The following is a 25,235-nucleotide window of genomic DNA, read 5'->3' on the forward strand; positions in this document are numbered from 1 at the left end:
AAGATCCACCCTACAGTTTTTCAGTCACTTTCCTCCGCTGGAAACAACAAGCTGAATCTCGCCTCGCCTTCATACTGCCTGTGAAGTGCACTATGTAGATCAAGCAGCTATTTCTACACCTGAATTGTGCATTGTATGGTTAATAAAAATACATTCAGAATTTTGCCGTAGGGCGCACGACACTGCATCATCCAGTGCACGTTTTGAGTGTAAAAATTGATGCAAAATCGATGTAGTGCACCACACTGGGAGAAAGGTAGTGAGACATTTGAGATTCAGCCATGCAGCGTGTCCAGGAGAGGCGTGGCTAACGGGCGGTACGTAATTGCGTCACTGTACGGCATCATTGCAGGTAGGGGGGTATTTTTTAATAAAACAGAAAACAGGTTAGTCATAAAACGCTGTAAAACTTAAACAATGACAGAAATAACAACATAATAACCAATATCAACGCATTAAACATGGTTTATAATATAATTATGCATTCCCTCTACTTACTGGACCACTCGTTCACACTGGTCTCCCCCTCCACAGGTCATGAACTCTTCCAGCGGTTTGAAGTGGAAAGCGGGAGGAAAAGATTTGTCAGGCCGAATGGAAGAGACAGAAACTTAGTAGGAACACATATTAACAGTAATAATAATAAATATAGATAGCTATTTACGGGTTCTTTTATCATGTACGAAGGGAAAATAGCGTAATTCAGTTTCCACCGCAGCATGAAGGACAAACAGCGTTGACAAAAGTCCGTTAAACGACAAGCTAAGCTAGCTAGCTATCCTATCTAGCTAACTAGCTAACGACGGGTCATTAACTCGAGCTCGCTTCAGTGCCGTGGTTTAGCTTTCCTTCTCATTCAGTAGACTCGTCTCCACCTCTCCTCTTTAACAGAGCGGGTGTTTCATTTAAGTTAATCTCTCAGGATGGACGTGACTACGTGTCTGAAGTCTCTGCTTCTGGCGATTCGGCAGTACAAAAACAACAGAAGCACTCTGAGCTCCTCACAGCTGCAGAAGCAGATTGAAGTGAGTCGCCCTTTCTATCAGAGGTTACCTGTAAAACCAGCTCACAGCAGAGCACAGTCCTCCGAGGAGTTAGAAACTAGCCATGGGAAATAATGGCACAAGTAGCTAATATTACGAATACCAAATAATTGCAGATGACTGCAGTGAAACTTTATAGCTAGTGCGATCAGCATATAGGAACCCACATTTGTTAGACTCTGTCCTTCTCTTTTTAACGTTTATTTTGGTGTAAAAACAACAACAGCAACAACAAAAGAGCATTAACCTCAGTGGGTGGAGGTGTGATCAGTTGTAAAGGTGGAGGTTACAGGAGCTGTCACTTATGTAGCTACCACAACAAAATGTAGCTGACAAAAGTGAGTGTGGATGGTACAGAGCTCCAAATGTATGAAGGTAGAACAAAAATATATATTTACAGACATAAATTCCTCTTCAATTTAATAAATCAATACTTTAGTTTAGGAAACGGTTGCTTCATTTTAATGTTTTCCCCAGTTTGATAAATTGTTCCATGAATTTGGTACTTTTTATTATTATTAAAACGCGGGAATACATTTTCAAATCAAGGAAATATTTTTATTAAATAAAGGAAAAAAGTAAAAATATATATATATATATTGACCTTGGTACTTTTGCTAGGATGGCTAAAATAAAATCCATCATACATTCTGTAAGTGTAGCAGTACTATCTGCCTCTGGCGTGTACATACTGAGCTCCTGGCTGTGGCTGGCTGTTTCCTTTCTGCAGGATGTGTCAGGCCTGAAGTGCTCCAGACTCTTAACCTCGGGCCAGGTGCTTCCCAGCGAGTGTTTGAGTAGCCTGTTGGAAGTAGCCGGAGATCCAAACACCAGCCATGCCCTCACTGGGGCCATCCTTTCTCTGCTGGCTCAACTTGGTACGTTCTCATGGGGTTCATCTGGGTCTTCTTTTCATGGGTCTCGAAAGTCATTCTTTTTGTTGTCCTGTGAAACAAGCACTGTATAGTTGAATGTTATGCAAGTCAGTTAAACACAACCTTGTTTCTCCATTGCCATACTTTTGAGTCTAATTTGGAAAATGCCAGCTACCTTTTAAATTGTATGTACATTTCATGGTGAATGATCTGCTAGAAATAATTCAGAATTACAGATATTCGCTGATTACATGAAATACAGAGTTTTTGTTTTAACAGCCGCAATAAAAAAAATAGTAATAATAATATAAAGGTGTCCCTGTTTCTTTGCTAGCGTCTGATGATGAAAGCAAAGAAGCCCTTCACAGCAGTTACAGCATTGTTGGCACGCTGGCTGCCATTGTCCATTGGAACAGAGCCACCCCAGAGGAGCCTGTTGTATTGCAGGTAAAAACAACAACAACAAAAAAAAAACCTGCTTACTTTCTCTCCATTAAAGCCCACACCAAACTGATCTGACAAAAGAGGCTGGAGCAAAGTACCAATTAATGCAATCTATGAGACATAATTTTATAGTAATAGATACAACATTTGCTAGCATTCACAAAAATTATTTGTCTTAATTATATTTGACGAACAGATGTTTAGTCTTCTGATTAATTTAATGATCACTTTCTTTATATTCCACATTATTGCTTTGTTATTTGTATTCACCTTGTATTGTTTAATATAAAGCTCTCTGTTTTAGTTGTGTGTTTTTATTTTATTATTATTAGTAGTAGTAGTATGTAATGGACACATCTCACAATGTTTCTTGTATTCTATGCCATAGAAATAAACAGCTTGTTTCCTTTTTTTAAATGCACCTTTAAGACACATGTATTTAAATGAGTTTAATTTTCTGACAGGCTTTCCTGTTTTGTGCATTATTCACTCTTTTTATGTAGTATATAAGCTATATAATAGTATATCAATTAAGTGGTAGAGCTACACCACTGTAAACGTAATGGGTGACTTTGTTTTTATGATTTCAAAATGTTGAGAAATTGAGTTTCCTGAGGTCTGATGATTAGTGTGGTGGGTTTTTTTTTCTCTCTCCTTAGTGTCTTCAAGTCTTACAGCGACTTTCCTACAATGTGAGGATACTACATTGTGCCTCTCATATAGATGAACTCCTCAGCTTCCTCATGCTTAATATGTAAGAGATATTGTTTGATTCTGCATATTTTTATCACTGCACATTACATGTTCTAAACATCTGTAGATTACCTCAATTTGCGTCTTAATGCCTACGATACAGTGTTAAGCTCTTTAGTCTACGTGCTTAAGATTGCACATTCAGCATTTCCTGTTTGTGGTGTCTTTTACAAAACCATAGCTACACTGGTCACAAATTCTTAACCAAACCGAGCAGAAGTGCACACTTGAGTTTGTATTTTATATTTCTTCAGCTCTTATCAAAAAGGAGTATTAATTATCAAGTATTAAAGACCCATCTCATGAGGGGGTTGAATAATTCTGAGACTGCAGGTGTCATTAAAAGTGGCATTTGTTGATTTATTAGTTGTGTTGAGCTATTTAATTTGCTCTTGTACATTGGTTTACTGCAAGCAGCTGAAAGGTTGTACATTTTGCTAATAAACCTATTTTTCAATTGGGGTTGAATCATTTGATTGCAACTGTAGTCATGTACAGTAACTATCTGTAAATAGATTTAAAAGTACAGAGACCAAAAAAATAAATAGGAAGTGAAAATTAAAGATCTGAGTGTGTGGTTTAATGTGCGTGTGTATATAGTATGAAGATTGAAAAGTATAAAGTTCAGTGTGCGAAAAGCAACTGGACATATAGCTGACTGTTGTTTTTTTTTTTTCCTGCTCTTAGCCAGTCTAGTAATGATGACATTACAAAGCCCTGCTTGGGCCTGATGGCCAATCTGTGTCGACACAACCTGTCTGTGCAGGCTCAGATCAAGTCTCAGGTAGGAAGTTATCTTCTAGGCCACCTGAGAAGATAAAGCAATGGTTTTTAAAATATAAAATGTTACCAAGCGTTTTGTTAAAAGGGTTTTTTTCTTCTTTTGCAGAGCAATGTTAAGGCTTTCTACAGGGCCTTAATTAATTTCCTTGGTCATAACTGTTTGACAGTGGTAGTCTTTGCATTGTCTATTCTATCCAGTCTAACTCTGAATGAGGAAGTGGGACAGAAGGTAGCTAGATCTTCTTTGTCATCTTGTATGTGTGTGATTCTGTGGTTTTACACTATAATTTGCCTTTAACTTTAAATAACTGGTTTTATTTGTGGCTTTTCTTGCGCAGCTGTTCAATGCAAAGAACATCCACCAAACTTTCCAGCTCATATTTAACATCACAGTCAATGGTGATGGCACCCTCACAAGAAATTATGCTGTTGATTTACTGGTGGATCTCCTCAAAAACCCCAAGATCGCAGACTACCTCACCAAGTAGGTCTCTCTTGTTTGAAACTGGATGCTTTATCTGAATTACGGTGACATTTAACAGGTGTTTACTCTGTCCTACTCTAGCTATAAACACCTTCCCGTCTGCCTGAACGAGGTGGTCGGCCTGCTCCATGGGAAAGACTCTGATACTGCAGTTAAGGTGACACGTTCTTCTTGGTAGTTTTGTAGTTGGAGAAACTTATGGTCGGAGACATTAATACTGGTATAAGATATTCCCATGATATTAACTTATTTAGAAATCCATCTATTTAAATATTTATTCATGTATAATGTTTTTATATGGACATGAAGAGAAACAACAGAAAGACTGGTTAAAAAGCCAAAAACAATAATGTCTTGTGTGCTTGCAGGTGCTGGAGCTACTTGTATCTCTGTGCTCAGTTCCAGCCCTGCGCAGGCTCTGCTGTGAAACAGTGCTCCGGCCTGTGACCCTTCGACTGCAGCCTGGGGTCAGGAGCGGTGTCCAGGCTAGAGGGCCAGAGCCATGTCTGGACCTTCTCCAGTGGGCCACGGGGCCTCTGCAAGGACCAGAGCAGTGCTCTCTGCTGGCTCTCTCTCTGCTCACTGAGCTGTTTGAGGTGTGTGTTTAGTCACGAGTATCAAGAAGCTAAAACTGATATGGACCATTATCATTTTATGTGATCAAATATAAAACAGACTGTAAGAATATTAATAGCTTTACTGCTACAAGCAAAAAATGCTATACTGATTTGGTGAATGTAATTGTCCGTTTTTAAATGATACACTCTAATAAATTGTAAAATCTTTTCATCCTCAGGAGGTGATTGATTCTTCACTCTCTGGTTCAGCTCACTCGTTTGTGGAGCTCCTTCTTCCAGCACTGCAGAGCTTACTGCTGGCTCCTGAGCACAGTGAAGGAGAGCAGCTGCTGAAGAGGCACTGTGTAAGGGCAGGACGCACCGTGGATCTTCTGCTGGATATCCATGCTCATATACATCTTTACTTTCATTTTACAATCTTCCTGTCTTAACCATCCAAGCCATGGTGTTAGTTTTTGGTCATCAGTTCAATATACAATAGTACAAACGTATATAACTGCCAAAGTAACTGTTTTGGGCCATATAGTGATGGTTCTGCCAAAAAATCTACAACTTCCACCAGGGCATGTTTGATAACTAAATTATTTTTTTTTTTTGTACTTTAGTCCTTTTCCCTTTATTTCTGCTGAGTCCATTGGTTGCACCCTCACTACCCCCTTTCAGGGACAGTAACTCTTATTCCTTACCCATGTTAGCCCCCTGCAACTCTTCACACTGTTCTCAAATGTCAGATGATGTGAAACTGCATCTGATACTGCATTTGACGGCTATATATTCATTTTCTTCTCCTTCTATGGTTTTGTTTGGGCGCTATAATTTTTCTGTGGTTTTAGCTATTAAACTGTATTTAGTGTATTAGTGTATACTGTATTCTACTTGAACCACATATAGAGTTATGTAGAATATAGAATGTTCTATAGAATGCTGAAATCAACACAACAATCTTGATAATAGTTCCCATTAGTAAAGGGGTTTAAACTATATTTCTGGAATATTTAGGCATCAGATGTCCAAGAGAGCTTAAGCTGCCTTGCATTGCCCTGGCTCTAATGGCCATCACCAGTAAGAGTATCTGTTAGTCGATGTAACAGAGTTGGCAGTTAGTGTTCTCCTCCAAATGTGTTCAGCTAAAGTGTTCTGAAGATGTTGTGTTAGCAGCAAGATGTGGCTGGCGTCATCTGTCTTTAAGGAACAACATACTTTCCTTCCAGCACTGGTGGCATTGTGTGAAGGGGAGACCCAGCAAATAGGTGGGAATTGGTAACAGAATTGAAAAAAAAACTTTGTTTTTGGTAGAACCATGGTTTGTAGCTAGAATGTTCATGCAAGATGGTCAGTTTTTCTGTCCTTAACACGCCCACTCCTGTGTGGAGAAGATTTCTTGAAAACCCTGCTGTCGCAGCACATGAGCTCTGAGCTGTGTGCATCACAGGTGGAGCTAATGCTCTCCAACACGCAGGACTACATCAGCTCCAACTGCTCTGGCGCCGACTCCCAGCTCAGGTGGGTAGGATGTCAGCTGTCCAACTGGGGCACAGTTTGAAGATAGAGTCTGTCATTTGTCAGTCTAAAAGTAACAGTTAAAGCAGCACTATGTAGCATTTTTCCTTTAAATAACAGCTTTAATAACATAGAATAGCATCTCTACTGTTGCTTCTCCCGGCTCACTACTAGCTGCAGTGTGTAACTGAAGTGTCAGGAAAACACTCGCATAAACTGTAACCTGAGTATCTCTGAGTATAGAATTTTGTGTGTAAAGCGTGTTATTTAGGGGTCCCAATTTTTTGGAAAAAAATAGTGCTTGACATATTAAACAGAGAGGACATTTGTCAACATCACCCATAGCAAAAATGACAATGTGCTTGTTGACAGAGACATCGGTTCATTATCGGTCAGTGTAATATAAATAGGAATGCATAGATTTTGAAAGTCTTACAGCAAACGGGTATGCATACTGGGTAACACATGATTTGTCTCCCTCTGCTCCTGCAGCCAGATGTGCTCTGAGACTGTACTGAAGACTTTGGAGCTGATGAGCCAGCTAAAGCAGCATGTGTCTGACATGGAGACAAGCTTTTACCGGATTCTGCAGGTAGTTCCTCTGAAGTTTTCACTATGTGTTTGTGGGCCTGGCTTAGGACAGGTGCATCCAATGACATCTGTTCTTGGTGCAGGACCAGCGTATAGTGATGCCCCTCTCTCTGGCCCTAACATCTAACCACAGAGAGCGTGTGCAGGCTGCCCTGCGCATACTGTTTGAGGCAGCACCACTACCCGATTTCCCTGCTGTCATGTGAGTACAAACGTTTTTAACAGTCACACCTAGTGTCAAAGAGGGGTGAGCGCGTTCAGTTTCAGAGTCTTCAGTTTCGCTTTCTTTCTAACTGAAGTGGAAGACAGGGCAGAAGTATTGGAGATTAACTCCAGGTTTGGGTAATTTACTACAGTAACACTGAGAGAAAAGAAATCATCTTGAAAGCATCCAGTTATAATGAAAGATAAGAGAAAAATAAATAAATAAATAAATTGTAAAATAAAAATGTACTATGTATAAAAAAGCATTTCAGAGGTACATTCACATAAGAGTGAGAGTCAGTCTATCACACCTTTGGGTATCTCCACTTCTCTTACCTAACACAAACAAAGCAATTCAACTTTTATGCAGAATATATGCAAATTACATTTGAACTGCACATGTATTACATTAAAATGAATACAGCCATAAGATATCCTTAATTTTGTGATTGATCTTATCAAACATATCAAAACATAATACTAATAACTAAATAGAAAACTATTGAGTCTTCCAATATGGCTATGTCAGCAGTGTCTAAATAACATCTTGTTGTGCAGCACAGATGATCTTAAAAGGCTCTGCTCTAGTGGCTCCAACTGTTTGAAGACGAGTGTGACAAGTTCTTATCTTATTGCACCCTCCTCTAAGAATAATTAGTCTCTGCATATCAAATATCTGAGAAGAAATGGGTGGATGGAAAATGTCTTCTGGCCTGTATGACCACGTTCACATCATTTCAAAATCAAGGTTTATGTGCAACCTTATTGACTGATCCTACAAAACCAACACAGCCAACTTAAACCACAACTAGCTAGTGTTTTGAGTGCAAAAAAGGTTTTTCTTCTTGACCATGTGGAATTCAGGAAAAATTCAGTAGGTTACATTGTTTGTGTTATTTGTCTGTGTTTTTAAATGATTGCGTGGTTAAATCTTTTTGTGGCTTTGTAGTTAGTTGTACTTTTTCCTTTTAGTCTAGGAGAAAGTATTGCTGCTAATAATGCATACCGACAGAGGGAAGCTGAACTGGCGGTCAGAGGCAGCGCTGTCCAGGAAGATGGAGGTTCATTTGGGAAGAGTTTTCCTCGACCCTCCACAGGCCCTAACGGCCTATCTGGCAAGAACATTGACAGCCTAATTGAGAAGCTCCAGAGTGGCATGCAGGTGTGTGTACCTGTGAGTTGTTTTTTTTTGTGTGTGTATGTGTGTGTTTTGGGGATACAGGTTTTTGTCTGGGATTGTTGGTATTTTTGCACATCGGGTGCTGTCTCTTACTTCTATTCCAGTTACAGGAGCCAATGAAAGACGTGCACATGTCTGAGATCATTGATGTCTATGAACAGAAAATCTCTGCCTTGGCGGTATGTTGCCTTTCAGAGTTTACCTTTTCAGAGTACTGTGTATGCTCTTTAATGATTTGTGTATGGCTCTGTATGGGTTTCTATAGAAACTGTGATATCTATGTGTATTGTGTGCATGCAGTCTAAGGAGGGCCGTCTGCAGGACCTGTTGGAGGCCAAAGCTCTGGCTCTGTCTCAGGCGGACCGGCTCATCGCCCAGTACCGCTGCCAGAGAGCACAAGCAGAAGCTGAGGTCAGACACGCATTTACTCACAACATGCTTTTAAAAACTTGCTGTGCACAGCGAGGGGACATTTTTGTCTTTGTGCGTGTTTGTTGTTACACTTTCTAGACACTGTGATTTGTTATATTCCAATGGTAGCACATTGATTTATTTTAATTAAGTTTTGCTTAGCTTTCTGCCCAGATGAATAAATGCATACTGTTAATAATTATTCTCAGATGTGCAAGACTTTTGCACATGTATGTGTACACAGAAATAGAGCCAGATTTACATTCAGGCTCTGTTGAATAAGTAATTCAACTTATTGGACATAATTGTGCCCCTGTATACCACCTCAGTGGATTTAAAATGAAGCAGTAAAAAAAATAAACAAAGCAGCTTTACGGAGACCCAAGTCTAAGGCCAAAGTGAGCAAGCTAATTGTGAGTGTGGCAAAGAAAAACTCCCTCAGATCAGGAGGAAGAGACCTTGAGAGGAACAAACTATTAAAAAGGGGAACCCATACACAGTATGAAAAACCATGAAGACTAATCTTGCACAGAAGAACCTGATTAATTTACTGAATTCAGAGTTAGTCTTGGAGAGAAAAGAGATTAGATCAGTGATTACCATGTTTAAATGAATGTGTGATGAACAACTCAAAATAATTAGTTACGTTAGTAGTATTGGTTTTTAGTAAGAGTTTAGGCAGGGATCTGTCATATTAGGATGCACTTCTGTGACAAAATAGCTCAATGTTAACAGGTAACCTCTGTTTTATGTCAAAGCAAACCTGAAATGAAATATATTTTTTCATAAATACTAGACTTAAAACATAAAAGGGTTATAACTTGGATTTATTTTTTCACTGGAGTAAATTGTGGTTAATATAATGATCGGCAAATGTATTTGTGCATCAATGTAGTGTAAGAAAAATAATAAAAACAATTTGCAGGTTTTTGTAAAAGTCTGTAATGTTTATTTAAGCTATTCTCTTACTTGTACATAATCATAAAGGGAAACAGAAAAATAGAAAACGACCAAATAACAATGTTCGATAATGCATGGTGCAATGTTCTGTTACAAAAAAACACCAGAGGTGCACAGATTACTTTTAAAATGGGCTTATGAAGAAATAGCACTTAAAGTGATATGCTAAAAGACAAATCGGCGTATTTTCGTAATCAGTGATGTTGATTATGACGATGAGTTCTCAAAACCCTACCCTTTGTGGATAAGATTGTTGACCCCAGTTTAGGCTTTTACATGGCACAGACTAGATAGAGAGGTCTGTGGACACCTCGTCTAATTAATAAATTCAACTAAGGTGTAACCTTTGCTAAAAACGGGCATCCAGTTTCGAAAACAAAGATTGTGTATTCTCTATAGAAAAGAGCTGTGGAGCAGAGGCGGAGCCAGGCATTTGAAACATCCAGGACTTAGCCCAAAACTCATACTTCCCCTGACTAATGGCAGGTTTTACAATTCAGTTTTTAAATACACATATAATGAAATTCACATTTACACAATAACTTTTAGTGTACTAGCAGGATTTTGCAGTGGTGCTACATTTATGCTTACATTTGCTTAAGTTAGTTTCAACACTGTAACTACAGCTATCCTTTGTCAAGTTTATTAGGTTGTGGTATGTATTCATCTTGGTAAACTTCAACTAAAGTTAACCAGAGCTGTATCCCAGTTGTTCTGACATTGGCCGATTGAGCTAACTGCAGCTGTGTTTCATTACGCTAAACATGTCACTTACTCACTGCTGACTCACTTGACACACTTTCTGTGGGTGAGGGCTGTGGTTGATTAAAAAAATAAAATACACACTGTGATCTTACTGTTAATATTTGAGTTTGTGTTTCAAAAGTGTAAACTGCAATTTAAATTTAAAAATACAAAAAACCCAATTCTTATCCCCTCATAGTGTATATTCATAGGTAAAGCCCCAGCAAGTGTAGGAAAGATATATGGGTAACGTAGTAAAATCGTAGTTCACACTTTTGAAACACAGGCTGACAACACTACTCAGACAACTGACAACTCTCTCGACTACTAGATGGCAATAATTTCCCCAAACGTTTGCATTTATTTTGCGAGCCCACTCAGAGGCCGTGAAGAGAAATGACGGTTATTTAAAAAAAAAAAATTAACCCCCTCCCCACTCCTCCACTGCTGTGGAGCACTGCATTCTCTGGACCGATGATCCAGTACCTTTTAGGATGAGCTTAAATAGTGTTTTGAGATCCAGAACTAATCACCCAGTATGAGTGTGTGATACTCGCTAATGCTCCTTTGGCTATGTTCTCACAGCAATTTCCCAAAATCCAATGCAGATCCTTTCCCAAAGACGGGGGGAGGGGGGGACAATTTCTTTATAATCTCCTAAAATCTGGAACAGCATATGTCCACAAACTTTTGGCCATATAGTGTATATTGGCTTCATGTAAACCCCACATTTTACACATTTAAATATGTGCACAGATCACACTTTTTTTCTGTTCCTTTTTGGACATCACATACTGATATATGAATGATAGGAAATTACAACAGATTCTATTAATAGTGGTCATCTCTATTTCTTGCTCTCTTTCTATCTGTAGGCACGAAAATTGGCTTCTCTGCTGAAAGAGACTGAGAGAAGGAAGGAGGAGTTGCAGGCTGAGCTCAGTGAGCAGGTGCTGGAGGTGGAGAAGCTGAAGACCGACAGCCAGCAGCTCCTGCAGCACAACAGCCGACTGCAGAATGTGTCTGATGAACACCAGAACCTAAAGGGCACCTACAATCAACTCCTTAGCAGGTCAGTATATCAGTATATCTATCTATCTATATCAGTATATTTCACAAGCATATATACATTTTGCATAGGTCTTCAAAAAGTAAAAAATAAAAAAAATAAAAAATGACTGCCTCTACATTTACTACCATTGCAGCACACCACCCAATTTCCAAACATTGCAGTAATTTCTGTCTGTCTGTCTGTGTGCACATGCACGTGACCGGGATGTCCTCTTTAGGTACAACAAGAATGAGGGTATGCTGAAGGAGCTCCAGGCTGCCCACATCTCTCTTACGCAGCAGGCCGAGGGCTTGAGGAAGAGTAATGAGGGCCTGAAACTGCAGCAGGAGAGGTCAGTCTGGGGTCAATGCTAACCTCACAGGTGCAACTGTCATGAAGGCCTCAAAGACATTTGGTGAAGCATGTAAACATTGAGCCTGTCCCCAGCTCATACAGTTCGCTGCCAATACATCCAATACAGTCATGTGAAAAAGTTAGGACACCCTATGAAAACCTTTGTCTTTTTTAAATGTTTAGAGTCCTCTAGTTTGTTGGTGGCGGTTGAATTCTCAGTACACTTCACTGCACTGCTGGCCCAACAAAACTGGCGGTCTGACTAGGCTGCTGTGAATTGAGGGGGGGATCGCACAATTGTATTGTTACATTGAGGGACCTCAATGTAACAGTCTACTCATGGCAGATATGCGGGGTGTTGTAAGGCAAAATAGTCTCTTTAACGTGTAAAACTTTGACTTTCTGCTACTGTGCTGCCTACCTGGCTTCCGTTTGCTTTCACATAGTCATAATTCTTAATTTTTTTCCACTCTGACTCGGCTGTTGGTCTATTGCTGTGTTGTCTATTGTGCTATCCGGTTTCGACCGGAGTCTTGGTTCCTCTTAAGTTTTCTTCTTCCTGATCTGAGGTGGTGTTTTCTTGGCATTTCTTGGCACCATGGCATTTTGCGTGATAATGATATGTCCATTTGTCATCACCTACATGGGCTGTGTTTCCCATGACATTGATTAGTTTTCAGATGTCGGCATGTTGTCAGTTCGACAGGTAGCCTTTCCCTGAGAGTATAAATGAACAGATCACTGTGTTACCTCTATTCTGCTTTATTATTAATATTATTGCATTATTACCAGCAGCAGTACCTAAGACTTTCACACCTGCTATTGTGGTTCAGACCAAATTGAAAAGTCCAAAGGTCTGTCCATAAAAGCAACCTAAAACTTTTACTCGGACTGATGTGTGCTGTAACCAATTAGCAAATGACATGAGATTTAGTAAGGGTCAACCTTTTCTGTTTAATTAATGTTGTTGCGCATACAAATTTGTTGTCTTGTATTAAGGAATCTGTGTGGATGTGCACAGTTGTTGCATTTTTTTTTTTAAGTAAGTGGCTTCCATAGCAAAAGGCCTTTATTGATGTTCTCCTCTACTGTACTGCTACGTCGCTACTGCGACGACCCTTGACAAGCTAAGGGCAATCATTTTGGCATGTTTATTCTCGGTCTATTGTTGATGCTATCCTCTCCTCTAATTCTTTCGTATGATGCATCTTTACAGAAGGCTTTTATAAGTTTTTGTGGGGTAGTATTGGCAATGTGGTTGAGATGTTATGTGTTTTTTTCTGCAGGCTCTCTGCAGAGCTGGTGCAGAAGGAGCAGCAGATCGCAGCCCTGGAAGAAACCATGCAAGAGAAACGTAGCGCCATAGCTGGTGAGACAGTGTGGGGGTGTTTTCGAAATGGAAGTATGTGTGGTGGTTTGGTCTGCTGCGCTTGGGTGTCTGTGCTGGGGGTTGTGGTATTTTGCGGGGGTGTGACGGGGGATTGTGGAGGTTTGTGGGCTTTATGGAAGTAATGGCTCACTGTACTACACAACAGGTTTGCAGGCTGAAATGAGGAGGCAGGAGGAGCAGGCTAGCGAGATGGAGGAGAGCATGAACATTCTGAGGAAGGAGCTCAACAAGACTGAGCAGGCCAGAAAGGAGGCCAGCATTAAGGTAGGGTGGCTTTGTGGCTCTTTTTTTTTTTGGGACTGATTACAATTAACTGACAAAGTTGACATCCATTAAAACATTTTATTGCTATGTGTTTTGCTTAATTAGGAAATCTGTAATGCTCTGTAACGTTCACATGATTGTTCTGACAGATCACGGTACACTCCAAGATGCTTTTGAGACATGCTCTGTTTGACCATCTCTTTAATAAAGGCATGGGTCTTTAAAAAAAGAAAAGGGAAAACTCTTTAAAAGCCCCAAATTGTTTTGGATTGTGTCTCATGAGTGACCTCTTGTGGACGTTCTCTATAATTATTAATTTTCTATAATTTATCTATTATGCTTTCTTCGGTTCCTCTGGGGCCACCTGTAACTTGAGATGAATGATGGTGACACCAGAGGAACCGCAGAAAGCATAATGGATAAAACCATTAGCTAATTAGATACATTAGTAAGATGGTTACAGAAGGCATTGTTAGTTGTAGCCCTGTTTGGCCAGTGTTGGAGTGGTGGTCAGGAAAAGAGAGGGCTATGATGTAGGCTGTGGCCTCGTTCTAGATGTTTACCATGTTTGTTCATGCTCTGCAGGCTTCATCTCTGGAGCTGCAGAAAAATCAGGTAGAAGCCAAGCTGCAGAAGAAGGAGGAGGAGCTGAGCAAACACACACAGATGATTGCCATGATCCACAGTCTCAGCAGCGGCAAGCTCAAGAGCGACGCATCAGCCAACCTTTCACTGTGATGAACATACACACTTACAAACATGACATGCACCTGAACAGGTGTCACACTCCTGACACTTCTACCATACATTTCACTCGCACACAAAAAAGCTCTCCATCATGGGCAAACTTGGAACATACACATGCAAAGGTACACTGTGTAGATATGAAAAGCTTTCACAAAATAAACAGTAATTTTACAGTGTGATACAATATGATACATTTTAATGATTTTTAATTGAGGTCCAAATAACTTATTGCCTTTTCTATGTGCTGGCATTTTTCTGTCTTGCTTTTCGCCTCACCTAACATTTGTAAACAAATAAATAAAATGATTTCTCTGCAACAAATTATTTAATACTTTTTCTCAGAGGTAAAATGTTGGAGTCAAATTTGATTTTATTATTTTGAGAAATTTTGTTGCTTAAAATTGGAGCTCAATGTCAGTACACAATTCTGACATAATTCTCCACAATCAAAATAAATCACTTGGTGTATCAGACGCATTATATTACTAGACACAAACTCACCATTTCTTTCTTTGGTTTTGAATGGGCATGTCTTTTTTTTTTTTTTATAGAGGAAGAAAATGAGAGCACCAATGAGTGCACCAATAAGGATGACAATGATGGCGATGGCAACTGCGGGTACACCTGAGAAAATCCATAAATTCAGTATGAACTCTAAAATATTGTATTACTACAAGTAATCAAGTGTTTAACAAATAATAATAACTGGGTCATTATTCATTACTAACCGATTATCTAGGGGCTTAACTGGTTTGATTTGCACAGAGGTCTGCATAATCTGTCTGGAATGGGCAGTCGACCTATACACAGGAAACTACACCTGTGAGTTCTCACTGTCCAGTTTGTGCAGTTTGATGTTTCCTTCAGCTTATAAAGGTGCTATTTGGCACTTGTGCACTTGAGCAAAAATCATGTAAATACAACAAAATCAATGCTGCTGCAGGAGCTAAATACATACACTGGTTTCTAATAAGCCTGGACTGAAGTGATTTAGCCATTCGGGCAGTAGATGGAGCCATGATCAATACCAATTGATATTGATATGATTTTATAGTTTTCACAGTGTGAGCAGTTTTACTTTCCATTTTACTCAGTTCATATATATATATATATATATATATATATATATATATATATATATGGTGGTCTACAGATCTGTAAACTGAGTAAAATGTAAAGTGAAACTGCTCAAGCTCTCCATCATGGGCAAACTTGGAACACACACTGTGTAGATATGAAAAGCTTTCACAAAATAAAGTCATTTTACAGTGTGATTCAAGATATGATACATTTTAATAATTATATATAAAATTAGTCATAGTTTCACTTATGCTTCTTGCTTATGGGTGTGTATCATTCCAAACACATGAATAGCAATGACTCAACTGCTGTGACTTGGTAGGTTGTAAATGCTGTGTTTAAGTTTATGTTTTAGTTACAGAAAAGGTTATTGTCAAGCCCTGTTAAGGAATGTGGCAACACGCAAACATCCTTCAGAATTAGTCTCTAAATGAAACGTGTGTGTGGATGTTAACAATAGCATTGTTATTGCAAAGGTTTATTATTTAGTTTTCTTTATTGTTTGTTAGATTAATGAGAAGATTAATTAAACAGTATGTTAGATTAATGCAATAACCAGTAACATTAGTATTTTTGCATTCAGCTTGGGTGAAGAGTGTAGGAATTCCAACAAAGCTTTCCATTTTTAGGGGTTCAGAAGTAAATGAATAAAAGCTAGTCAGTCATCAACTTGTCCTACACTATATGGACAAAAGTATTAGGACACCTTTTTGCTTGTTGTTTCTTCTGAAACCTGTAAAAAATAACTGTATGTGTTAATCAAATGTACTCTGTATTTGTTACTTTTTAAGCTGAGTTTTTCTGCACTTCAGCACCGAAAAGCCAGAGGCCGCTAAGTCTGGGGGGAGGAGGGAGATATAGATGGCTGGAACCAGTTTGCTAATAGCTAACTAGCAGATTACAATTTCTCTGACAACGATTTCTCATTTGCAAAATATAAACTATAACAAGCAGGACAGACAAATATTATAGGTCTGTATTTACAGATAAATACAAATGAATACAAAACTATACAAAGTTATTCCATCTCACAATGATCGAGTCCATGCCGCGTTAAACGGTTTTGGCAGCGTGTGGAGTACCTGCAGCATTCGAGGAAGATGATTCTAATGTTTTGGCAAAGTAATTTTAACATTTACAGTTTCTTCCTTTAACAGGTTGGCAGCAAAAAAGAAAAAGAAAACAAAAAAGCAAATGAATGGTTTAACAATGAGAATGAGGCTTGTGACTTTCATGGTCCCCAACTGTTTTGGCCAACCATTTCTGATTGACCTATTTTTATAATTCCATATAAATGTATATAAAAACATGATGGAAATCCTTCACAGGACAGGCTAACAGGACTCTGTCTCTCTCATTCCCTCCTTCATATAAAATTCAAGTGAAAAGCCTATTCTAAGATCTGAAAGATTCTGAAAGATTGTTAAATCGAGCAGAACTAAGATGAAGAGCAACCTGAGTTTGGGTCTGAGTCTATTATTCCCTGAAGCGAAGGCTGACAGTAGCTCTGAGTAGACCAGAAGGGGTTCCCTCTGTGTAGATCAGTCCCACTTGTGGACTGCATTGCATTAGTTCATGTCGATTTCTGTCACCTTTACTCAAACATGGTCACTCTTTATCAGTGTCTTTATCAGCAGTTTTTCTCACAATGTTTGGTCTCTCAGTTTGGATATCAAGCAGCTGATGCTCACTGTCACATGAATTGCATAGTTTTACAAATTACAGGAGAATTGTCCTTCAGGTCTCAAATCAGAGACATATATTCCATTGGAATGGAATAGATTTGCTGGAGTTGCTGGTCCCTGGCTGATGCAATTCACAGTAATGATGTTATGATGTTATATTTCTTCTTTTCTGACACTTGAATATGTTGTTACTTCATTAATTGTAGATCTGTTTCCAGTGCTGCTGTTACCTCCTGTGCTGTTTCCTCCTGAGGTAAGATGGTCAGAGTCAGACTTGTACAGCATGTCATGGTAGCTCAAAGTCAGTAATGACACAATTCTCCACAATCAAAATAAATCTAAACATAATTTTATCACTTGGTGTATCAGACGCATTATATTACTAGACACAAACTCACCATGGAATGGGCATGTCTTTTTTTTATAGAGGATGATGAAAATGAGAGCACCAATGACAGCACCAATACCGATGACAATGATAGCGATGACACCGGCGGGTACACCTGCTGAGAAAATTCATCAATTCAGTATGATAATATATTACTACAAGTAATTAAGTGTTTAACGAATAATAATAACTGGATCATTATTCATTATTAACCGATTATCTAGGGGCTTACGTTTTACCTGGTTTGACTTGCACTGAGGTCTGTATAACCTGTCTGGAATGGGCAGTCGACCTCTCACAGGTGTAGTTTCCTGTGTATTTCTCACTGTCCAGTTTGTGCAGTTTGATGTTTCCTTCAGGTGTTATTTGGGCCTCTGTATCCATCCATTTAGTGTTGATTGGTTGTGAGGTTTGTTTGTTGTAGCTCAGAACTTTTGAGAAGCCATTAAATGTCAAGATGAGGCTGACGTTTTCAGTCTCTCCCTGAGGGTCTGGACAATAAATTGTTGCATCCTCTCCTGAATCAATTTCAGTTTGGCCTGAAACTGAAAGGATATGATATGACATGAGTGAAATCTACTCTGCTTTGGCCTTTGTGTCCTGTATTTGAACTCTAGATTTATCAGTATCAGCTCACACACAAATAATCATGTTTTGTTTTGCCTACTATGAGCAGAATTAGACTTTTGTCTGTAAAATGTACAAAATAATAGTAATGATAATAATAATAATAATACTCATAATAATATTCATAATAAGATTGTTAATAATAACAACAACAACAATAATAATAATCATAATGCTCATAATAATATTCATAATAAGATTATTAATAATAACAACAACAACAATAATAATAATCATAATGCTCATAATAATATTCATAAGATTATTAATATTATTATTACTACTACTACTAATAATAATACTCATAATAATATTCATAATAAGATTATTAATAATAATAACAACAACAACAACAATAATAATCATAATGCTCATAATAATATTCATAAGATTATTATTATTATTATTATTATTAATAGTACTCATAATAATATTCATAATATGATTAATAATAATAATAATAATAATAATGTGTAAAAAGTATAGTTGCGGCATTTCAGTTAGTTCCGACCCTGCAATGTGATTGGCTGAGACACGTTCTCGGAGTGATACTGGCACTCTGACCGAAGCCGAAGCTCTTCGAGTATTACTCCGCCACATTCTCACGTAATCTAGCAGACTAGACGTAAAACCCCGGCAATAACAAATCAACAACGTTTCTATATTTATCCAAGTAAAATACTGCCAACATTATTAATAATAATAATAATAATAATAATAATAATATTAATAATAATGAGTTCATAATATCTACTGGCTTTGAAAATGTGTTACATTTGTTACAATTTGTACGATAAAACTATTAATGACCAGCCTGATATTTCCAACGGAAACCTAAGCTAAATGCTGGAGATTTACGCAGCGTCCCAAACCGCGCATACGTTCACTAACACAGAAAGCGTGGGTTTAATACAGAGCACTACTCATACTAGGTAGGTGGGTGTGTAGGTAGGTAGGGTACAGTGTGTGGTTTGAGACACTGAAGGAGATCAGCCAATCAGGGGGAGCGCGACCTAGTCTGATAGGAGCAGAGAGCGGGGGATAGGAAACACAGCCCAGCTTCAGCTAGTGCTAAGTTCTTCATATTTAGCCATTAGCTTTGGCGCTGTATGCAGCCATGAGCTTAATATGACCTGTAACATCGCCTAACATCGTCCTGACCGTTTCTTGTAACCCTAATAATGAACGGCGGTAAAAGAGACGAGGTATAATCACAATAATATAACATCAGATATTGACACTGGTGTAGTGATCATCACTCAGCCTGCAATGGAGCACTGCCTCTGGTGGACTTTTGCCTTATTGGCCATCTAGCTGTATTGTAGCACTACAGGTTGACCTCAGATCACCTAAACATGTAAAAGTCTGGTTATAAATAAAACATTAATTAACGAAAAGCAACAAACGACTAAGGATCCCGTCAAGCTTTGCAATTCCTACTTAAGCCAATATAATGATTTGTCAGAAATGGTCAGTTTTCCATATAATTGGGCTTGCATTTAAGTGCAGTGGACTTCAAAAGCCTGAGACCCTCAGCCTTTAAACCCTGAAAATAAACTAAAGTGTGAAATATGATATCAGTCCTATCTTTATTATTTACTAATGGGGCCCCATTCCCCAGCCTGGCAAGCACACTACACCACGTCAGTAATAGTCTTTGTACAAGACTAGTAGTTTGCTATAAAAAATGAAAATAAAAACTCTAAAGAAAAAGCTAAATAGAAGCATGTTCACTAATTGTTTCACACTTAGAGTGGACACCCACTGTACATTGTATTATGTCTGGTATTAAATAGTGTTTTTGACCCGGAAGTGTTGGCTTGATGGTAGTTTGTAATTCTCACCTAGCTTCAAGCTGGCAGTGTATGTCTGGGTCCCATCTTCAGAGGTGATGATGCAGGTGTATGTGAAGTTGTTCTGGACTGACTGAATTGAGAGAGTGCTGTTCAGTGAGAACAGACCCCGGCTGTCTGGAAAGGCATCCCCTTGAACGCTATTTTTAACGTTCCAAGAGATTTTTGGTCTTGGGTAAACTTCACTTGTTGTGCAGGTAATCCCTTTATCTGTCGTTTTCATGTCCACTGATTTAATCGGGGCTAAAAGAAAGGGAAAGAAGAATCAAGGTTTTAGCAAGACTTAGTAGAGTAGTCATCTGCAAATACCTTTGTCCTAAGCAAAGAGTAACACAATGTCTGCCTGATCTCACCAAACAGTAACTAAGTTGAAGTGCCTAGATTGAGTTAATGAAGCAAAAGATTAAGAAAGACCCAAGACCCGTTTCTCACTGAAGAACATCACATTACTTCTTCTTTCTTAATCCGTTAGACGCCATTGGAAGTTACTTGCTCCCTGACATTTATTAGAAAGGTTATCATTTAAAATCACTTCAGCTTCAAAAATATGTGTCACTTACCCTTAACATTTATGTAGACAAAACTTTCCTGGTTGTCTGACTTGATGGCAGTGTAGCACTTGTATTTCCCCTCATCTTGGATCCTGATCCCACCCAGGATCATAGATATATTTCCCTTAGGGATCTGATCAGAGAACAGATCTGCCCTTCCTTTATAGTCTTCATCCTGGTTTCCCAGCTGCATTTTACCTTCGAAGAACGAAAGTAAGTTCTTCTCATCCTTGTTCCAGTGGATGACATTATGGTAAACTGACTGGCAGGGAAGCATACACTCTTTAGAAAAGAGACAGGTGACCGTTTCTGCAGAACACAAATCAAACAGAGGAGTTAAAAAATTGCTTATAGCTGATATCTTTTTCATCACCTTTGATAGGATGCCCATCAATGGGATAATGCTAAAGCCAATTCTGTTGCTGTAAACCCTCTAAAAGTAAAGGTACTGGCATGGTACCTTACTGTCTCTGAGGTGGTACTGTTGAAGGGTATGCTTTCAGTCTCTTTAATTCAGAAATGTAACAGACATAAAACATTAATTAACTGAAAATTATTTTCTTGGCATCTTGTTGCCTCAACAAATTGAGGAGGTGAAAGGTCTAGAGTTTATTCCAAGTGGCCATCCTTAGGCTGAATATAGAAAAAAAACCTATCAGGGAGATTGCAGAAACTTTAGGAGTGACCAAATCAACAATTATGTGCATTTCTAAAAATTAAGAAATCCTCTGGCAACCATAGCAACACCACAGAGCATGGAAGACAACTAAAGTAGAAGATTGCAGTTTTTTCTTTCTTTAGTGAAGAAAAAACCTTCCAACACCTAATCAAGAACACTTTTGAAGAATATGCATCAAGAGACATCCTCATCAATGCAAATACAGAAGGTTTATGTCAAGACCCAAACCACTGGTAGTGCCAAAGAACAGAAAGACCAGATTAGACTGATGCAAAACATCTAAAGTAGCGTTTAAAAAAGGCTATGATTCATAAATGGCTAATTACATTTTGATTTCTTCATTTGAGATCCATTATTTTTATGTACACAGGCTACCTGTGAAATGTGCACTGTGTCACTGTGCAAATACTTATGGACCTGACTGCACTTTCACACTTACTTATTTTTTTCTGTTTAGCAACTGCTAGGTTGAGGAAATACAAGTATATCCCTTTCTGTGATAGTGAATGTAGTACAGTCTTTAAAGTTGGTAGACATGTACTTTTGAGGGGACATTTATGCTGATGAGCCAAAACATAATTATTAAGCAAAAAACATTCAATTTCTCATTCTCCAGACAACAAGGTCTGGAATTTATTAGATGTTGTACATCTGCTGATCGTATTCAATGTGTTGCATGGGCGCCAAGAAGACAGCCAGAAGACCCAAGTGGCAAGGGCTAAATCGCTACGGCCAGTTGACTGGGTCAAATCTCCCTGAAAACACAAGGCTGGTGGGGTGTTTCCAGTCAGAGGTGGTGCATACCGACCAACAGGGGCAGTGGTGGCTCAGCGGTTAGAGCGCTGGGATATTGATAACAGGGTTGTGGGTTCGATTCCCAGGCTCGGCAAGCTGCCACTGTTGGGCCCTTGAGCAAGGCCCTTTACCCCTTTCTGCTCCCCGGGCGCTGGAGTTGGCCCACCGCTCTGGGTGTGTGTGTGTACTCACTGCCCCTAACACATGTGTGCGTGTGCGTGTGAGTGTGTATTCACTACCAGATGGGTTAAATGCGGAGGACACATTTCGCTGTACACTGTACAGTGACAAATACGTGCACCCTTATCCTTTATCCTTAACAGTGGTTTAAGAAAAGAAAACCATAAACCAGTCATATGGTGTTGGACACCGAAGACCATTGCACAAGGGCAACGAAGGCTATCCTGTTTGATCTGGACCCACAAGACGGGCTACTGTAGCACAAAAGTCACAGAAAGATGAAACATGACAGAGAGTTCAAGGGGAGCTGCCCTGCCTTCCAAATTCCCCAGATCTCAATCTGATAGCTGTACTGGAACAAGTCTGATCTACGAAAAATGAAAAACCTTCTTGTAGAGGTCTTGCAGAGTCCATGTTTTAGCCAGTTTGAGCTGTTTTGCTGGCACATGAACGCCTGGCAGTAGGCAGGTTACGATGATTTGACTCATTTGCGTATATTAGTTGTACACTAAACAACAAATGTATGTGTGAAGTACCTTTTTCAGACTACGTGATTGACAGTGCTTAAGAAATGAATGTTGGAATGCAGAATTACAAGCTAAGCAAGGTGTAAGTCACCGAAACCTGGTTGTACTCGCTGCTGTTATGAACATTCATCTTTAACCCAAGTGTTTCTTTATACTATGGAAATGTACAGAGTTGTACAAAGGTACACAGTTGGTGCACATTATACATTTTAGAGTAGCCTACATTTCCACCGATAAGCCAAAAACGTATGACCACTCATAGCTGAAGCAAATTCAGCACATAAATTAATTATCTCATAAGACCGGTGCACATCAAGGTCTGGAATATATTATATGGTAAGTGAAAATACACTGATCATAGTCGATGTGTTACATGCAGGACAAATAGGCAGTCTGAAGACCTGAGAGACTTTCTGTAGTGCTAACTTGTACTGTGTAATGATTTGCTCTGTCACAAGAAACCTGCACTCAGGTTTCAAAGGTCAGTGGAATTAAGGCAATCATTGACCAGGAAAACACAGTTTGTGTTAATGACAATTAGAACTGAAACCAACAACAACAAACCAAAACCAAATATATTTATTCATATGATTTTAAAAAGAGCTTACACTTTTTATTAGATAACTCAAAAATTCTGAATTGAACTATAAACCTGTGAATTTCATCAAAATAAAGTTGGAAATAATAACTTTTCACTATATATTGTTTCTAAAGCTAAAGCAGCCTTATGACCAATGTCTGGTAATACTGTACTGCCATTAGAATGACTTATGATACACTATTAATACTTGAATATTTCAGTTACAGTATACACGGCTAATGAGTAAAGTAAGCCTCCATTTGATGTTACACTAAGCTAAATTAGAGACTCTCGTCTCAGTATCTGAACTTTGAGGTCGAGACTTAGACCCTTAATCTGACTCGACCAGGTTTCACTTCTGACAGCAGATTTTGTTGTCAGGAAAGCAACAGAAATGTGTACTCACTTGTTCCCACGGTCAGTGCCGGCAACCACAGCAATATTATAGTCCTAATCATCTGGTTTATGTTCATCACAGCAAACTGAGTAAAGCTTTCCTATTACAAAACAACCGAGAGTTGCTTTTACGTCAAACTGAGATTGAATCCTACTCTCTACTCTGCTCTCGTTCAACAGGTTTATCTGCATTGCATGTCAGTCATTAACTAAGGCACATGCATACACACTTCGATAAGGCTTTTATTATTTACCAATGAGAGGACATACATATTTTTATATCTGATATAAATATAACATATATTCTTGTTTTTTATTATTGTTTTAGCAAAGGACAATACTGCATGTACATCTATTTTATCTTCTTGATAGGTTCTATATTTATACCTTCTTATTTGTATACTGTTTCATCATTTTGGCCCTCAGCCCACCAAGACAAAGTTTTGGGGCATCCCTGTTTTACACAGTGAAAAAAATAATCATGAAATGTGTTAGAAATCCGGCATCCAGGAGACAGATTCAGGAGTCAGGAGACTGGATCTTCAGTGTTGATGAGTTTATTGGTACACACAGAGATGTACAACTCGATCGGTCACGGTCAACCCAGTCTGATTAGGGGTATTTTGAGAGGGCCTTATATACATTAGAAATTGTGGGAGGAGAAAGGTTGATGAAGAGGAGTTTAAGGAGGGGTAGGAGGGGGATGAAGGATAGGTCACTTGGAGTATCAACAATAGGGGGGTGATAGTTATCACTTTAAAGAGGGGTAGGAGGTGGGTGAAGTTCAGGTGGGGTTGAGGGTTATCACACATCAAAGGTCATCGGTATGCTCACTTGATTGTTGTCACCTTTTAGGGGTTATACGAATTATCATAGAGTGACCACTTTAGGCCGGCAGACGAAGGGTAACAAAAGGTGAGACAAAGGATTAAGATAACCATTTGATAACAAGTTGAAACCACATGAAAGTAATGTTAGAAAAGACCATATTTTCTCTCAAATGCACACTCTCTGCAATAGTTCAGATTATAACATCTATTGGAATGTGCTAACATTCATACAGAGCAGCACATTAATGCCCCCTTGTGGTAAACCAAAAACAATGCAATTTGTATACAGTAACATGTAAAAGCTTTGGGCACTTCCTTTGTGAACAGCAATGCAAATAATCAAAAATGGATTTCTAAAATTAAAAATTTGATTTCATAAAAAATAACTAAAAATAACTAGTTTTATTTTTTTTTTAATCACTTTTTATACTTTCAAAATAACAGCAACTGCTGTGGCACACTGTATGATCAGTACTTACCAACATCTCTTGGCAAATATTATTGTTTGTAAATTCTGATTAAAGTCAGCTAAGCGTCTTTCAGTTCTTGCTTAGGAAATTTCACCCATTCTTCCTTTGAAAACTGAAAAACTATGAGGAGTTGTTTCAGCCTTTGCTTTATGCCTTTTGTAGTTCGGTTCGTCTTTTACTCACTTAACTTTTTACAGTAACATATATTTTGACTTGGTGTGCCCAAACCTTTGCATGG

The 25,235-nt window shown here is 38.7% G+C and overlaps 2 protein-coding genes across 2 annotated transcripts; one reads left to right on the plus strand and one right to left on the minus strand.

Moving 5' to 3' along the window:
• Positions 1-901: 901 nt before the first annotated feature.
• On the plus strand, positions 902-14,660 carry cip2a (cellular inhibitor of PP2A). The gene is made up of 21 exons (XM_072658145.1): positions 902-1,025; positions 1,774-1,921; positions 2,253-2,365; positions 3,022-3,116; positions 3,803-3,899; positions 4,005-4,127; positions 4,237-4,382; positions 4,464-4,539; positions 4,751-4,978; positions 5,179-5,338; positions 6,322-6,463; positions 6,953-7,052; positions 7,135-7,253; positions 8,228-8,417; positions 8,540-8,614; positions 8,736-8,846; positions 11,426-11,622; positions 11,840-11,953; positions 13,242-13,324; positions 13,491-13,609; positions 14,195-14,660. The coding sequence occupies exons 1-21, from the start codon at positions 924-926 to the stop codon at positions 14,345-14,347; spliced, it is 2,691 nt and encodes an 896-aa protein (XP_072514246.1). The 5' UTR covers positions 902-923; the 3' UTR covers positions 14,348-14,660.
• Positions 14,661-17,079: 2,419 nt separating this feature from the next.
• On the minus strand, positions 17,080-23,846 carry hhla2b.2 (HERV-H LTR-associating 2b, tandem duplicate 2). Its single transcript, XM_072677910.1, has 7 exons — positions 23,708-23,846; positions 20,550-20,849; positions 19,981-20,232; positions 17,749-18,054; positions 17,520-17,627; positions 17,352-17,369; positions 17,080-17,126 (listed from the first exon to the last, which is right to left on the minus strand). Exons 1-7 carry the CDS (start codon positions 23,772-23,774, stop codon positions 17,080-17,082), a joined length of 1,098 nt encoding a protein of 365 aa, XP_072534011.1. The 5' UTR covers positions 23,775-23,846.
• Between the last annotated feature and the right edge of the window lie 1,389 nt (positions 23,847-25,235).

Source organism: Salminus brasiliensis, chromosome 1, assembly GCF_030463535.1.
Source record: "Salminus brasiliensis chromosome 1, fSalBra1.hap2, whole genome shotgun sequence".
NCBI lineage: Eukaryota > Metazoa > Chordata > Actinopteri > Characiformes > Bryconidae > Salminus > Salminus brasiliensis.

What these genes read in the sequence shown, in the direction of transcription:
- cip2a (XM_072658145.1), top strand. Translation starts at nt 924, where the DNA reads ATGGACGTGACTACGTGTCTGAAGTCTCTGCTTCTGGCGATTCGGCAG. An exon ending in AGGAGCCTGTTGTATTGCAG is followed by an intron (nt 2,366 to 3,021) that starts GTAAAAACAACA and finishes CTCTCTCCTTAG; the next exon opens with TGTCTTCAAGTCTTACAGCG. An exon ending in GGCGCCGACTCCCAGCTCAG is followed by an intron (nt 6,464 to 6,952) that starts GTGGGTAGGATG and finishes CTGCTCCTGCAG; the next exon opens with CCAGATGTGCTCTGAGACTG.
- hhla2b.2 (XM_072677910.1), bottom strand. Translation starts at nt 23,774, where the DNA reads ATGAACATAAACCAGATGATTAGGACTATAATATTGCTGTGGTTGCCG. An exon ending in GGCACTGACCGTGGGAACAA is followed by an intron (nt 20,850 to 23,707) that starts GTGAGTACACAT and finishes TGTGTTCTGCAG; the next exon opens with AAACGGTCACCTGTCTCTTT. An exon ending in CTCAGTGCAAGTCAAACCAG is followed by an intron (nt 17,628 to 17,748) that starts GTAAAACGTAAG and finishes GAATTTTCTCAG; the next exon opens with CAGGTGTACCCGCCGGTGTC.